The 15,597-nt window shown below is 39.0% G+C and overlaps 1 protein-coding gene across 1 annotated transcript; it reads left to right on the top strand.

Moving 5' to 3' along the window:
• Positions 1-1,979: 1,979 nt before the first annotated feature.
• On the top strand, positions 1,980-9,231 carry cacng4b (calcium channel, voltage-dependent, gamma subunit 4b; the record flags this gene model as incomplete). The annotated part of the gene is made up of 4 exons (XM_079455827.1): positions 1,980-2,196; positions 5,978-6,061; positions 8,039-8,179; positions 8,711-9,231. 4 exons carry the CDS (start codon positions 1,980-1,982, stop codon positions 9,229-9,231), a joined length of 963 nt encoding a protein of 320 aa, XP_079311953.1.
• Positions 9,232-15,597: the final 6,366 nt, after the last annotated feature.

The following is a 15,597-nucleotide window of genomic DNA, read 5'->3' as shown; positions in this document are numbered from 1 at the left end:
TTTTCTTACAGTTGAACATGCTGATGTTGTATTTTAATCTGCATAACAACAACATTGGTGCATTGTAAAACGCCCAAGCAGTGGCCTCTATATGAAGCGAGGTGAACAAACACAAATCATTATTTGATATAACTAATAATATAAATATTCTTTGTGCCTAATGGAGAACCACATGAATCAAAGTCAAAGTTTAGAGGAGAGATGGTGCACATATAGTCATACAAAAACACCAGAAACACTTGTGACAATAATGCTACAAATATGATTAAATTCAGAGGTTTTCAAACTGGGGGTTACCAAGATTCGGGGGGTTTTATGAAAAATGTATTATACATTATATGCGATCAAAAGTGGATCATTTTCAAAATATTACAAACCTGTCCCTACACTTTACAGGCATCTAAAAAGCTTCCAAATGAAAAAAAATCCACCAGGTCAACAAAGAAGATGCTCTGTTCATGCACACACATGGGGCACGTTCAAGCTCAAACCAGTGCGCAACCTTTCTGAAAACGGCGTGAACCGTGGTTTGAGAAACGTTTTCTCTTGTTTGGTGGGCGTGTCAAGAATGCCAGCCCAATCAGCAGCAACATGTATATAACCCACACGGTATTAAAGAGACAGCTCGCACAATGTGTTTACAAATGTGTATACGCAACAATTGAAGATATTAGAAGACATGTATATTGCAGTATTCATACCGATTTCATTAAAAAAGAACACAAAGAATGGCCTTCTCAACTGCCATGGGTCAACTCTTGCGTTATCACAACAGGGTGTTCAACCGTACCTCCGTTTCCATTTAAAAAACGTTTTGCTACGGGCTGAAAAGAGCCATGGTGACTGTCCCTTTCCTTAATATAAGATAGAAATGTTATTTAAAATGTCTTCAATAGTATCTTTTGTTTTATTTTATCATGGTACATTGACACCCCACAGTGTATTCTGAAGATAAATATTATAAACACATAAACAGACATGGACATGTTTCTGTATAAAGATGTGAACACACATTAGACTCAAGTATGGTAATGAATGTACAGAGGATGCATTGGCTGAATAATGAAGATGCATTTATCAGTGAGATAACAGCTTGTTGAGATATGTGGCCGAAAATATGAAATAAGTGATTTCTATCTTTTTAAGTGGTCGAGTAGGCTAATGTTAAAATATCCTTTATTAGTATGCAGCATGCACTTTCACTCATAGTGCTTCCAAAGGCCGTGTGCCAGCTACTCCAGGTGATGAAATCGTTTCTGGGAAAACGTTAAGCCAAACATTTATATTAGGCTATGTATGGCATTAATAGCTAAATATTTGGCAAGCCAATGCAGTATTTACCATCATGCAGTGATGGATTTATGACACGTGTTAGATCCTTATGACAGATTAAGACAGGTTTATGCTATAAATCTACTGTTTCATGGGTTTCATGGACGCCTGGCAGAACGTTACGCCCACTTAATCATCTGAACAGAAATATTTAGTGAAACCATGCACTGGTTCTTTAAAATTCATATATGGAGTAACCTAACCTGCGTTTGCCTTTCAGTGTGTTTCCTTCTTTGAGGCTCAATAAAAACACCCCATGTTCCCCACCATGAGAGACAGGAGCGCATCAGTTTATTCTTAAGACCACGTGAGTTTCTCATTGGTTAGTGTGACTGAAGGTGGGGTCTTAACATCGCAATCCTAAATCAAAGCCATCTGAGTTTGGAAAAGAGGGGTTTGGTTATGGCAAAAGGACACGGTGTTGGCCACAACTCCGCAGAAAGCAAACGTGATGGGTGACCTCAGAGGGTCTCTCTATATAAACAGCAACATGTGGACGAGATGCGCTCAAGTTTCCTGACACGCGGGATGCGATGATCAGATTCACATCTGAACAAAGGAGCGCAAATGGTACCCAAAACATGACGCGCTCCTGCGCTTGAGCCGCGCGTGGACTATTATCGCTGTTTTGACTAATATGAGTGGCCATGGCTTGGCTTGACCGTGGATTTCAGATGCTGCTGGCCACCGTCGGGGCTTTTGTGGCGTTCAGTTTGATGAGCATCGCCATCGGGACCGACTATTGGCTTTATTCTCGGGCTTATATCTGTAACGTCACCAACATCACGGCGGACGAGATGCAACCCAAGAAAGTCCGCGGAGATCTCACGCACTCCGGGCTTTGGAGGATCTGCTGTATTGAAGGTAACGGGCGTTTTGTATGCTTTCTTAAGAAAGAGAGAGAGAGAAGAAAGTTCATTGTTCTTGGCGATGGAGACCGTGAGGCTAAGTTGGAAAGCTTTTGGTCCTCACGCCAAGTGAAGTCATAATGCAGATTCTCAAAGGATTTTTTACTGGGATTCAGTTAAAGTGTGTAACTAGTGCGCAAAGGGAGTTTGACTTGCCTGGAGACATCGAGTTAACCAACATCACTTTTCCTTTAACCCTTCAATAACCCTTCCTCTTTTCCAAAGATCATCCATGAGATCAATCTCCTGTTTACTAAACGTGTATCCCCAGTCATCTCACTTGGGTATTTTTAGAGTTTTAGAAGGGATCTTAACAACGTCTCGAACTGTTCCCGGATTTGTCAATACAGAATAAAATCAAAGTAAATTTCAAATGTGAAAACAAATGATGTTTACATTAACATTTAATAAAATCAAAGCTCTGACTCCTCACAACCTCAGCCAATGTCTCAGTTTTATTTCCCCAAAGGAATGTTAGGAGAGATGAAGTTGATGACTTAATGAAACCCAACCCCAGAATGCCTGTAAGTGTCATGTGCTAGGAAACAGCAGCATTTGAGCAAAAAAAATAATGTTCTACCATCCAGAGCAACTCGTTGAAAGGCTTTCACTTGGGTTCAGCGGCTCTAACTTGACATTCACTCGGAAACGACTGACAATGTTTTCCATTTCTCTCTTTCGACGAGTTTCTCGAATGGACAGAATGGTGTAATCAGACCGGCGAGTCTCCTTTTAAATCTCTTCTTTCAATGATGTCTTTCTTGAATTTGATGCTGTTGCTTGGAAACAATATGTCTGAAATCTCTATGGTAACGTGGCCAATCGTTAAAAATAGATGAATCTGTTGCTTCTTGTCATTGTCCATAGAACGAAATAAGACGTACATAAAAAGGAAAAAGGCCTTGACATATGTTTTTAATACAAATATCATTTTAGGAGGCACACGTTTAACACTGATGTAAGCGATGTCGGGGAGCTTTGATTCAGAGGGCGAGACTGATGACATCATACACGAACAAGGATATCACTGGTCATAACATCTGGTCATTTATAAACATACCTTCTAAAAGTGTCTTGTGTCATTTTCACGATCTGCAACGTATTGCTGCCAACTGTTTTTTTCAGGATCATAAACATTAGTTGTTGCTAGAAATGTGAAATATGAAAATTCTGCCATTGATTACTAGTTTACCATCTGTATGACCTCCATTTTCAGCCAACACACGAGCCACATGACAGTGCAAAATGGAGCTCATACAGATGTTAAAGTACTTGAGGCTGAGTAATAAATGGTAGAATTGAGATTTTTCTTCGTAGCAACCCTTTAAGTGTTGAAAACTGTCTACTCACCATGATTCACAACAGTATAAGCATATAATAATAAGCTTTCTGGTATGATTTCATTGCAAATGTCAGACACCCTGATACAGATAAGAATAAGTACAGAAAAGTAACAAATCTATGTTTTTAACAGAGATGGTGATATAGAGGCTAGAGTTACAGATTCCAGCTTAAAGGGATACTCCACCCAAAAATGTAAAAACTCTCAAGTCATTCTAAACCCCTACAATACTTTGTTCGATGAACACAAAGAAAGATGAAATTTTTGACATCATTGACCGCCATAGTAGGAAAAGTTTAAATGGTAGTCAAAGGTGCCCTAGAACTGTTTGCTTCCCTAAATTCTTCTAAATATAAAAAACGATGTCAGTTGCTCACATTCTTCTAAATATCTTTCTTTGTGTTCATCAGAACAGATACATTTATACAGGTTTTGACAACTTTAGAGTGAGTAAATGATGATTTTCATTTTTAGGTGAAGTATCCCTTTAAAACTGACATGAGATGGAAGCATAGGCTGCATAAGTCTGTCCTCATCGCTTAGTTGAAAGGCATGTCAAGTCACCCAAAATCAAATCAATAAATAAAATGACATACAAACCAAACTTTGTATTTTCACAATATCAATAAAGTCAGACAGAGCTTTACACTACCCAGTAACTCAGTAAGTTGTGTGTTAAATAGTTACATATAAAAAAGCAAACAAATATTTTACCGTGCTCAATTGGTAGAACATTGTGCACAAGTTCCCAGAGAACACATGTATTGATAGTATCCGAGTCTGCCAAATGTATGTATGTTTGATCAATTCTATGAAATCCATCAGTTTTGAAGTATGTAGTAATTAATAGCCTCCTGGTTATCATTGTGTTTGTTTGTGGAGGATTTGAAGTGTCTTCACTGTTTTCAGATCTGTAATTAAATGCAGCGGAGCCGAGTTTGTAATTATATCCATCGCCTTCAGCAGTCATCACCACGTGCCTTTCTCTCCGCTCACCTCATCGGATGCAAAACTCTTTTGGTTTCAATAAGCATATGTCTTTCGATAAAAGAAGTATGAACCATTACTTCTGATGAGCTAAGACTAAATAAGACCTAAACATGACATTTCCTAAATCACAACTAAAAAGCTCTCCCTATTTTTACTTTATCAAAGGACCTGGCCCTCCCGACTGAGGCTGGTTTCTCCCGAGGTTTGCTTCTGCATCTATTAGATATTAGTTGCAAGAATAAAGTTTCTCGTCATGGATGGGTCCTGAAGAGCCACGCGGGCTCTTGTCCGGGCTGTATTGTTGTATCACTTGATTCAAATGTCATTATTACAATTGGATTATTTTGCAGTTTGCTTTGATATGGTGTCTGACAGGCTGTGAGCATTAAGCATAAGCATTCCTATGGACTTCAATGTTATTTCCATGTGTTTCTATGCCAGCCTGGCTGCATTTATTACTGATCCAAGTCAAACAATCCAACCGCAAGGTCTATATGATATTAGGCTGTAGTCTTTAAGATATTATAATATGTTGAAATGGTTTCACACAGGACAAATATTTTATTTTTATAAATCAATTTGACATTTTGCTGCTCAGCAACTCATAAATATTTTACATTCAAAGTTCAATACTGAACCCGAGAGAGGGGCACCACATTTGATGATACATGGTCTAAACACCATTAATAAATAAGGAGCGAGGGTTTTCTTCACTGTGTGCTTCACCGGTTAAATCGCCATATTGACAGATTTGTGATTACAAACTGCCCTAACACCAAAAACAGTGATTGGTTGAATATATCAACGAGACGAACGATTGGCTCCCCACCCCGATTCACAATTATAACAAAACAAACTCTTGAGGCGGCGCGAAGAGTGGATTGTGACAGCTGTTTCCTCAGCGCCCGGCGGGGATGTGAGTTCGGAGGGGGCTTTCGGCACGGGGAGAGAAGAGCATGGCTGTCTGTGCTATTAAACCACAATGAAGATGTCAAAGACATCCTTGGAGACATTATGGAAATAAGATTGTTGGATCAGACCTGGGGTTGCCATGGAGAAGACATGCTCGTTGTTTCCTCCTGGGAGGCCGGAGGGAGCGGACCCTCGCTTTCTCCTCTCTCCCTCTTGCATGCGTCTCCGTGTCAGTCAAGCAAGGTCTTTTATTTTGTCGTTATGAGGCCGGGTACACATCAGTCGCCTGGCCGCTTACCTCCATCCACATCATCAACAGACTGAGAGCATCTTCTATGACACATGTTTTTGTTTAATATTGTGAGGTTGGCGTATGAACAGAGCGAATTTGAAAGAATGCAGCTATATGCCGGATCCTATGGATGATGTTCGTTGTTGTTTCTTATAGATCACGACACAATGGGACTAATCTTGACTATCTTTTATTTTTCAGGTCTCAACAGAGGAAGTTGTTACAGAATCAATCATTTCCCTGATGATAATGATTATGACACAGACAGCTCTGAATATCTCTTACGTGAGTGAACTTACATTGTCTTCAGGAAAAAGTCTGCCTTAAGGCCTGTTCACAGTAAGATTGATAACTAAAGATAGCGATTAATACATTTTGTTTATTAAAAAGCTTGTGTGCTGCAGTTTCACCTTTGAAACGGTTGCTAGCCCTTTAAAGTGGAATGTTGTCAATCGTGGATTGGCTGGAAAAAATCACTCTGAAAGTGATCCCAAAAATCTACGTCAGTTCGTGGTTTGATTTGACTAAGACCGCCCAAATGTTTACGCAAGTAAAGTGGGGGTACCTACCAGGACAATTGAAGAGGAACCTGATGTTCCAAATATGGTCAGAGGCGTTACATTTCCGTCACACGCTTGCAGTTTTCGACCAATCACTACGCAATGGTGAACTGGCCAATCATAGCACACCTCACTTTTCAGAGCGAAGAACTTTGTAAAATATCAGCGTGTTTCAGAGAGGCGGAGCAAAGAGGAGATACAAACATGCACGATATGTGGAAAATGCAGCGTTTTTGCACCTTAAATTGTGATTACACGTTGCACTACACATAAAATAAACAATAATATGTTATCAAACAATATTATTAAACAATAATTTAATTATGTAAATTTCGAGGTGCCGGAACAAGACGCTGTGAAGACATAATATTTTCCTAAATACGCACTTATAGACCGTTTCAATGGTATTAAATTAAAGTGTGACGAAATAGTGTATTGACCTGCGTTTAAATGACAAGCATTGAAATGTTTGTTCACTCTATGTCGGTAGCTACAGGCTTTTAAAAACAGATTCCACGTCTCAGTTGACTGGGGATGGGGAGAGGTGTGAATGTCTCGCTTTTTGAAAGAGCAGAGTTTAGAATGACAATTTTTTGCCTGCAGGGTGACAAATAAATGTAAGACGCTGTAACACTGATGAGAAACTAAACTCCAATCATAAACGAAACATCTTTGCCAAAATATGCATTTTATAATCGTAGCTTTTGTTTAAGCTCTTGTTTAAATGACAAACAATGAAATGTTTCCATATCTTCTCAATCAATACAGCACTTTATAAAGTAATAAAGGTAAAAGTCCCTAGTTTACATTTCAATCTAATTTTAAAATATGCAACTTCTCAAAACGAGAAAAAAAAGGGAGATTTCAGCAGGAGGTGGGGGATGATGGGGGTTGTGTGAGCAGTAACAAGTGCAGGCTTCAGATAACTGGAAAGTCTACACTGGCAACATTAATTTCTAAAATCACAATTAAACAACATATTTACGATCATTAATTTAATCCGTCATCAACTATAGCATACATTTAGTTTCCTAAGCTTAAACTGTGGTAGAGATCCCGTTTTAAATGCTGCTTCAGCTTCTGCTCATGCAACTTATTCAAGAACCAAATTATTTCGGCACGTAGCAGTTTGAAAATGTATTTAAAAAAAATGGCTGATGATGCGACAAATATTCACACAGAGAGAAGCCATGATGGCATATATTTCACAACGTGCTTTCATTTGGTAAACTGAATCAATAGTTTCATTTTGAATGTTTTGATATGTTTGGACAGAGCACCCTTTCACGAATGGGGCTTGTCTCTGCGGGAGCCATATTTAAAAGAACTTTGAAAGGCCTGACATTATGAAAAAGCTTACAGCTGAGACATTTCTTGATTTATGATATATGTGAATATTTATAAGTTAATCCTAGGTTAACATCGGAGAAACGGAGCTGTAACGCACACACAATATTATATATCGCAGTAACTTGACTGCTTGGTCGTTAACAAAATAAAATAGTTATTTCCATTATAATTATTATATGAGATTTTAAATGAATTATATGCACACAACAGGTCAGCACAAACATTTGTATTGCCGTTTGAGGAGCAGGATCTGTCAAACGAGGTGAAATTAAGCCCTGGTTATCATCATGCTTGCTGCGAATGGGTCTTTACTATACTTTTTTTGGGTGGCTGAAAATGTATTCATGTGCAGGTATCGTGCGTGCCTCCAGTGTGTTCCCCGTCCTCAGTACCATTCTACTGATGCTGGGGGGTCTGTGTGTCGGGCTGGGCCGTATCTACAGCAAGAGGAACAACATATTATTGAGCGCTGGGATACTGTTCGTGGCAGCTGGTATGTGATCCTTAAGTTCACCACACTTACACACACCACACATCAACATTAGCAAACACCGTTTTTTATACTAAATATAATTGTAAAATAGAACAAAAAACATTGTAATAAATGTTTCTCTTATGAAAATTAAAACAGAAAATGTGGAATTTCACTTCTTTAAATTTAGTAAGTGAGTAGTTTAGCTGTTTGAGCATAAACAACATCTACCATGTCGCAACACTCAAAGTTCACAGAAAAGTTAGAAATGGCTTGTTTGGACTACAGCAAACATTTTCCTGGGTTAGTGACATCATGAATCCCCAAGTTTACATTGACCCTGCCCCTTGAACATGTATAGGGTAATGGGCGGGACATCTCAACACACGCTCTAAGCGATAGACCAATCACAAAATACTGGCTCAGCTTGACAAATCAGAGCATTTTGATAGGAGGGAATTCATAGAAGTGGTTATCTACCAATGCCAGTACAACACAAACATAATCCTGGCCTATTCAAAAATAAAATAAAATGTGTTTTTTGTCCGGCAGGTCTGAGCAACATCATCGGCATAATCGTCTACATCTCTAGCAACGCCGGAGACCCCAGCGACAACCGGGACGAGGACAAGAAGAACCAGTATAACTACGGCTGGTCTTTCTACTTCGGCGCGCTCTCTTTCATCGTGGCCGAGGCCGTGGCCGTTCTGGCCGTCAACATCTACATCGAGAAGAACAAAGAAGTACGTTTCAAAGCGCACAGAGAGTTCATCAAGTCTACCTCTTCTTCTTCTCCGTACGACCGCATGCCCAGTTTCCGCTACCGCAGACGGCACTCGCGCTCCAGCTCTCGTTCCACTGAAGCTTCTCGCGAGGCGTCGCCCGTGGGGCACAAGATGATGACCTCAGTGCCTTTAGGAGAGATTAACATGTACACGTTGACAAGAGATCCCCTCAAATCAGGGACGGACAGCTCGTACAGCCCTGACCACGATTCTGGATTCCTCCAAGTGCACAACTGCTTTTCCAAAGACCTTAATGACGGTATCAACAGGAGAACGACACCTGTATGAGGCTACAATTTGGAGCAGGTAGTGATAGGACCGTTTGATATGGATAGCCAGCTGGGGTAGGTGGCCTGTGACAGATGCCGGAGGAAAGGATTCTCATTGGTGCAGCCAGTCAACAAATGGCATGTCTAGTTGGTGAAGGAGAAGCACTGTGTTAAGAAGAAAATAGTTTTGGGTTGGATTGCTAGTGTATGTTTTGGAGAATGTTGGGAATCTTTGGAGAAGTTGTAAATTCTAAGAGACTCTTTGAGACTAGAAGTGAAGCGAACGGTCTTCGAAACGATATAGCATTAAACTTCATAAAAGTCACTCAATGACTTTGTCGATAAAGATATTTTTCGTTTGTCAGTGCAGTGCCATACTCTTAATGTATACGGATATGAAAATGACTTATTAATTATTTGGTGCTAATGTTGGCTCACTGCTGAGGCCTTCCCATCCAAGTGTGTTTAGCTCAAACCCGAGTTGAATACTGAACGTCTTTGCATGTGTCCTGTTGTTTGTAGCCATAGTCGTCATGGTCATCAGCTTGGCAATGTCAACGGCTCACACTTACTCTAGAGCCACATTCAAACAGCTGCAGAGTTGTGTTTCTCTGTTTGTGTTGCTGTAAATCTACTGTAGGAGTTTTAGTTAAAGGTGCTGTAAGTGATCCTTAAACGTCTCAGAATTACAAGCGCCTTTTGCTTTTTGTTTTGTAGATCAAACAGTTTTGATCTGTTTGTGTCCCATATTTTGGCTGCTCTTATATGTGCAAAGAAAGGTCAAAGTTCACTTTTAGGCTGTTTACAAATTCACACGTTACAGTGATAGCTATCTATAAAAAATCACTTACAGCACCTTTAATTTGTAAATGTTCACTAAGGGATTCACGATTGTTAGTTAACACCCTCCTGAAAAAGACCAGTATGAATTTCCATGTCGGTGTATTCTGGTTTATGCTTGTTGTTGCTGGTCTAGCTGGTTGACCAGCATATTCTGGTGAAACTTGTTGACGGAACACTCTTGGATTTAAATGTGCTTAAAAGGTTCCTCACAGCGATGCAACAGAAGAACCATTTTTGCTTCCACAAAGAAGAATTCAGTCAAAGGTTCCTTTAAGAACCATCTCTTTCTTACTATTGTATAATCTTCAGATGTTAAAGATAGGGATTCCCTTTTTCCCCCTGAAAATCACATGCCAACCCTACTTTACACTAGTTAATGATTCTTTAACTTTTAAACATCTATTTGATGTCTGCCATTTCATCTGCAAGACATCTGGCAGATGCTGTTTGCTCATCTACCCTACATCTCTGAGATGTCAGATGTCATATAGACCTCTAGAAGATGTCTGTGAGATGTTTATGATTTAGAATGATGTACAACAGCTCTTTCTAAGATTTTAACAGATGTTTTAACACAGCAGATGTTTTCCAGATCTCCAGATCTTTAGCAGACATCTTACAGATGTACCTGTGCTATCTGGGGATGCTTTTATTACAGTAGACGATAGTATCACTGTGATGAAATTCATTACAAAAACAGGTCAAAAACACAAGCCATATCAGTGTTATAGTGTCTAAAACAAGTTATACATCTTTTTCAAATATCAACCAATAACAAGAGAGAAATAGAAAGTACAGCTTTACTGATGATTGGTCAGGCGAAACATGAAATATGATAAAACATATTTAACTCCATAGCTACTAGATTTTAGTGAGTGAAAACACGTAATGGTGATGATAAAGCTAAAGATGCCCACTTTACTTGCTGTACAAAGGTGTATTTAACATACAGTACATAGTCAAATACATATGTAACATAATATTCATGGATCAATGTTTAAATGGTAATTTTCACTGCCACATCAATTCGTTATATAACTACCTGTGAGTGTCAGTACAACAATATTGCTAATTCATGTTTTCCCCAGATAGCAAGCAGTGGGATAGCTTATATAGCTTAAAAGACATTTAGAAGCAGCACTCTGTGGCAAGATACGATTGTGTTGCGTTTCATCTTCAACTTCAAATCAAAATAATTGTTCTATTAACTTCATAACTACGACTAGCGGATTACTGTATTTTATTTGTTAAATCAAGAGATGCAACTTAAGCGTAGCTAGCGGACTAAGCTAACTCTTCAACTGTCAGGAATGCAAATGGCAATATAAACGCAGCATAAACGTGTGTTATTAATCCAGTCAAAGGAAAAGATATGCACATTCTTCACGGTGATTTGATGTGCCCGCAATAACACCACCGTGCTTTTTCACTACTGTGGTGTACCGTATTACCAAACACGGCACAAGGCTAATTTACACATTCATTAATACAGTATCTACATAATGTAGGCCTAAAAGTTTTGCTAATAGCAGTAAGAGAATGATCATCATGACAGAAAGATCGTGCTGTGCTGGGTTTTAACTGTGAGCAGAATGAAGCTGAAGAGGTTTAACCAGAAAAAATGATTCATCATTTATCGGCCTATACCGACATGGCCAAAAATGTATTGTGCATCCCTAGTTAAAGGTTCTTTATGGAAACAAAAGGTTCTTCTATGGCATCGGAGAACCTTCTGAAGCACATTTGTTTTAAGAGTCTTGGTTTACGTAAATTGGTATTGGCAACCAAAGTTACCTCTGTAATGAGACATATATACAGTAAGACAGGACTTTTTATCAGTTTTATATCTGAATGGAAACAAACCCTAATGTTAGTTTACAGGCTGTTGTGGAGGCTCCGCCCCTCTTGTTGGAAATCATTGACTGAAACTTAACCCTTGTGTGGCGTTCAGGTGTATGGGATGCACTTTTAATGTTTATTTAAAAAATCATGACATTTCTATTTATTCAAGTTACACGTTTTTACACCTGTATCATACATTTTTAACATAGCATTTTGTTATATTCAAAAATGCGATTAAAGGTCCTGTGTGTAATTTTTAGTGACATCTAGCGGTAAGGTAGTGAATTACAACCAACGGCTCACTCCACCCCTCCCTCCCTTTCGAAGAGCTACGGTGGCTGACACAGGACACATTGTTGTCACATTTTCACTTCTTTGCAGAAGGAGATCACGTATTTATGAAATGCGATGTTTGTAATTGTTTTAAAGTATACATCTGTAAAGAACATTCTACAATGTTTTCTGTTTGTATTGGCTTAAAAGCTGAATAATACTGTGGCTCCGTTAGAGACGCGGACATTGGCTTAGCAGCAAACACATGAAAACCATACACGGGTAAAATGATTTTGGTGAGGTCACATAAACAATAGAAATTTGTGAGTTGTTTATGAATTATTTTCTTTAGCATCATTTGTGCTGGTAAATGATGCACAATTAGAGCATCATCATAAGTATGTTACCTTCAACTGGATAAAAGTCGGTTGGAGACAGATGTGTCTTATTCTGGTGACCGTCGTCCAAGAAATATATGATCACCAACCGTTGGTGGTCTCTTCAGCAGGGCAGATCCATGGTACATCTACAAAATCTCCACGGAACATTGACTCGGATGGTCAACAGTCAGTAGCTAACCAGCCAGTGTTGTTGCCTCCCATTGTGAATCTGTCAAAGGTTGTGTTGTGTAATCTCTGCCGGGGTTTAACCTCTTTTTGGTATTTGTCTGAATGTGGGTTAAATTTAGTCACTCCTTCTCGAACATTTGAGTGACGGCCGTGTTGCGTCTGAATGGACCACCACTGGGGATCTGACAATGTCCACTGATGAAAAGGAGAAATGATGACAAATGTCAGACATCAGGAAATGAACAACCATCAGGCCAGAGGAGCGTCTCAGAGACAGCTGATGAATATCTAGAGGAGAGCAGCGTTATAGACATCAGTGTGGCCGATCCAGCCCTTTAGAAGACCATTCAAAGTGTCTTAGCCTCACCGGAGCCTTACGCCTGGAGTTGACATTATATCCTCATTTGTTTCATATCCGTCCCGTGTCCCAGGTCCTTCGTGGAAAGTCTGTCAGTTTTCCGCCGGTGGTCTCGGAAGACTTTAATATCCGAGCGAGTGGTCAAATGTCACTAAAAGTGTTTCCTCAATTGGAGGAAACAACTCGCTGTATATATCTGGTAGGTGTGTGACTAAATCAAAGCATTTACAGCCACACTTTTTCTTAGTAAAGCCATTATGACCTGAGCTTTCAGCTATGGCTCTCTGTTGAACGGTGTGTTATGGGTTGATGTAAATTTTGCATGTTTTTCTTTAACCCATTGACTTTGTGTGCTTTTAACGGTTTTATTAACAGATGGATCTCGCTGCCAAACATCAAGCACTATGGTAACCTGTAATGTTCTCTCTGTTCATGGAAGGTATTTTGCCATTTTCTTGATTTAATAATGTTGATCTCAGAATTTCTCTGTACCACAGATGATGACATATCGTTGCTAACATAAATAAAGTAAACCGGGGTATGTTGTCTCGCTCATGTATTTGTGATGTGTTATGTGGCTGGAGTGTTTTGTACAAGTGCACTGCAAAAATGGATTTCAAACTCAATTTAAACTTTTTCAGAAAAATTGCTTTGATAAGATCACGTAAACAGCATACATTTGTGTTAAATACAATGTTATTAGTTTAGGGATTATAAATCATAAATTAGTTAAAAGGATTATAAAGAGAAAGAATGCTCCCAATTCATCTTAAGCAGGATTTTGTCTTCTTTTCAGATATCTACATTTGTCAAACAAGGTAGATTTACTTGATATGCAGAAATGTCTAAAAAAAGATCATAGAGAATCAAGAGAAAATATTTTACTTTTTTCTCTGAACCGATTAAAAACGTGGAGTAAGAAAAATGAACTTTAATATGTAACATTTAATAAATAGGTGTGATCATTTTACAAAATTTTCTCTTTGAAGTGAATCTATTGCTATAATGACCACAACCTTCAAGAGATTAAGTTCAATTTCACATGTATAACTACAAGTTTAACGTTTTGATTTGGTTACAAATATTCTGATGGTTGTATTTCAAACATTTGTAGTGTTAAAACACTGAAACAGGAAGTGCTTCCGGACCAGCATTGAACCAGCTTTGTTTACATCGAACCAAGTGGTCTTCACAGGAACGGTTACATATAAGATGGCAATATACACCTTCCAAACGTGTGTTGGAATTTCATTCAGATATTAGGAAAAACTGCTCAACAGATAAGACAGTAAGAGTCCACATTTTAAACCACGTCTTCGAACATTTTTACAATACAGTGACAATCTTAATGTTTTAATACCTAGATGAGGTTTTATTAAAATAAAGAGATTTCCATTCACTTCTGTACAATGAGTGTGTCAGACCTTCCAATGTCATGTATTACTGGGTTGAAAGATTTGTGCAGTGAAGTGATATCTGCTGAAAGGTTGCTTTTTCAACAAAAATATCTACAAACACGAATTGGTTTGAATCTCAAACAAATGTGACTGTTTTGACTTGAACCGAGGTGTAGACCTCCTAGTTACACATCGTTACTGCACTATTTTTATTACAATTTATGAAACTCGTTGTCTAAACTACATCAAACAATGGTTAACGGCGTTCATAGTTATGGAGATTTCATGCTGCTAGTGCTTTTTTAGCAACGAGTGGATCCATTTTCAACAGCCGATAACTCATAGAGGCTTACATTGTAGGAGGGACCTGAGTCATATCTCCGGAACATCACAGAAATCTGAAGGTGGACTCTTTTGACCTGAGCCAGCAAGCGACGATTTACCCATCACTCAGAATACCCTAGCAACCACTCAGAATGCCTTAGCAACCACATGCCAAGGCTTTAGAAAGCACCCACAACACCTTAGCAAGCTATCTTTGCACAGGCAAACACTGCCTAATATTCAGGTAATGTAGAAATGATGAACAGCTTCTTTATCTCACATTGAAAGACCACTGTGGTCTTATTTAAGATTGTAACACCATGGAACACAATGTGAAATCTGTGTTCTTTAGGGTTATTATGGGGCCATCTTTAGCAAGAGTGTCTATGACCTTGGCCATGGCCATGCTCTCTAATGGCCCCTATTAACACCCTGTTTACTCTGTATTAAGAAATTAGTCCATTTGAATGGTCTGATCAGCCGGTTCTGCCACATTACTGCCCATCCAGTCTGTGGCACAGATTGAAAGTAATGTAGGATGGTACAAACCGATTCTGTATGCGACAGATCTATTTTCAGTGACCTTTATGGAGATTGGCCCGAGGGCTCTGGTAATCTAATTTTGCTTGAATACTATTGCCTGTCATTAGGAAACGCATACACCTCCTTCTTCTGCTCTGCATAAAATCTGAGACCAATCACCCTTGTCTTCCCATTTGGACGCTAACGCATTTAAACGAATCCAATTGTTCGCCGTTTATTTTGATTTCAGTGAAGGT

This window comes from Barbatula barbatula (genome assembly GCF_947034865.1).
Source record: "Barbatula barbatula genome assembly, chromosome: 5".
NCBI classification, from domain to species: domain Eukaryota; kingdom Metazoa; phylum Chordata; class Actinopteri; order Cypriniformes; family Nemacheilidae; genus Barbatula; species Barbatula barbatula.
Note: the sequence above shows the minus strand (reverse complement) of the source record. Positions and strands in the feature narration are given on the sequence as shown.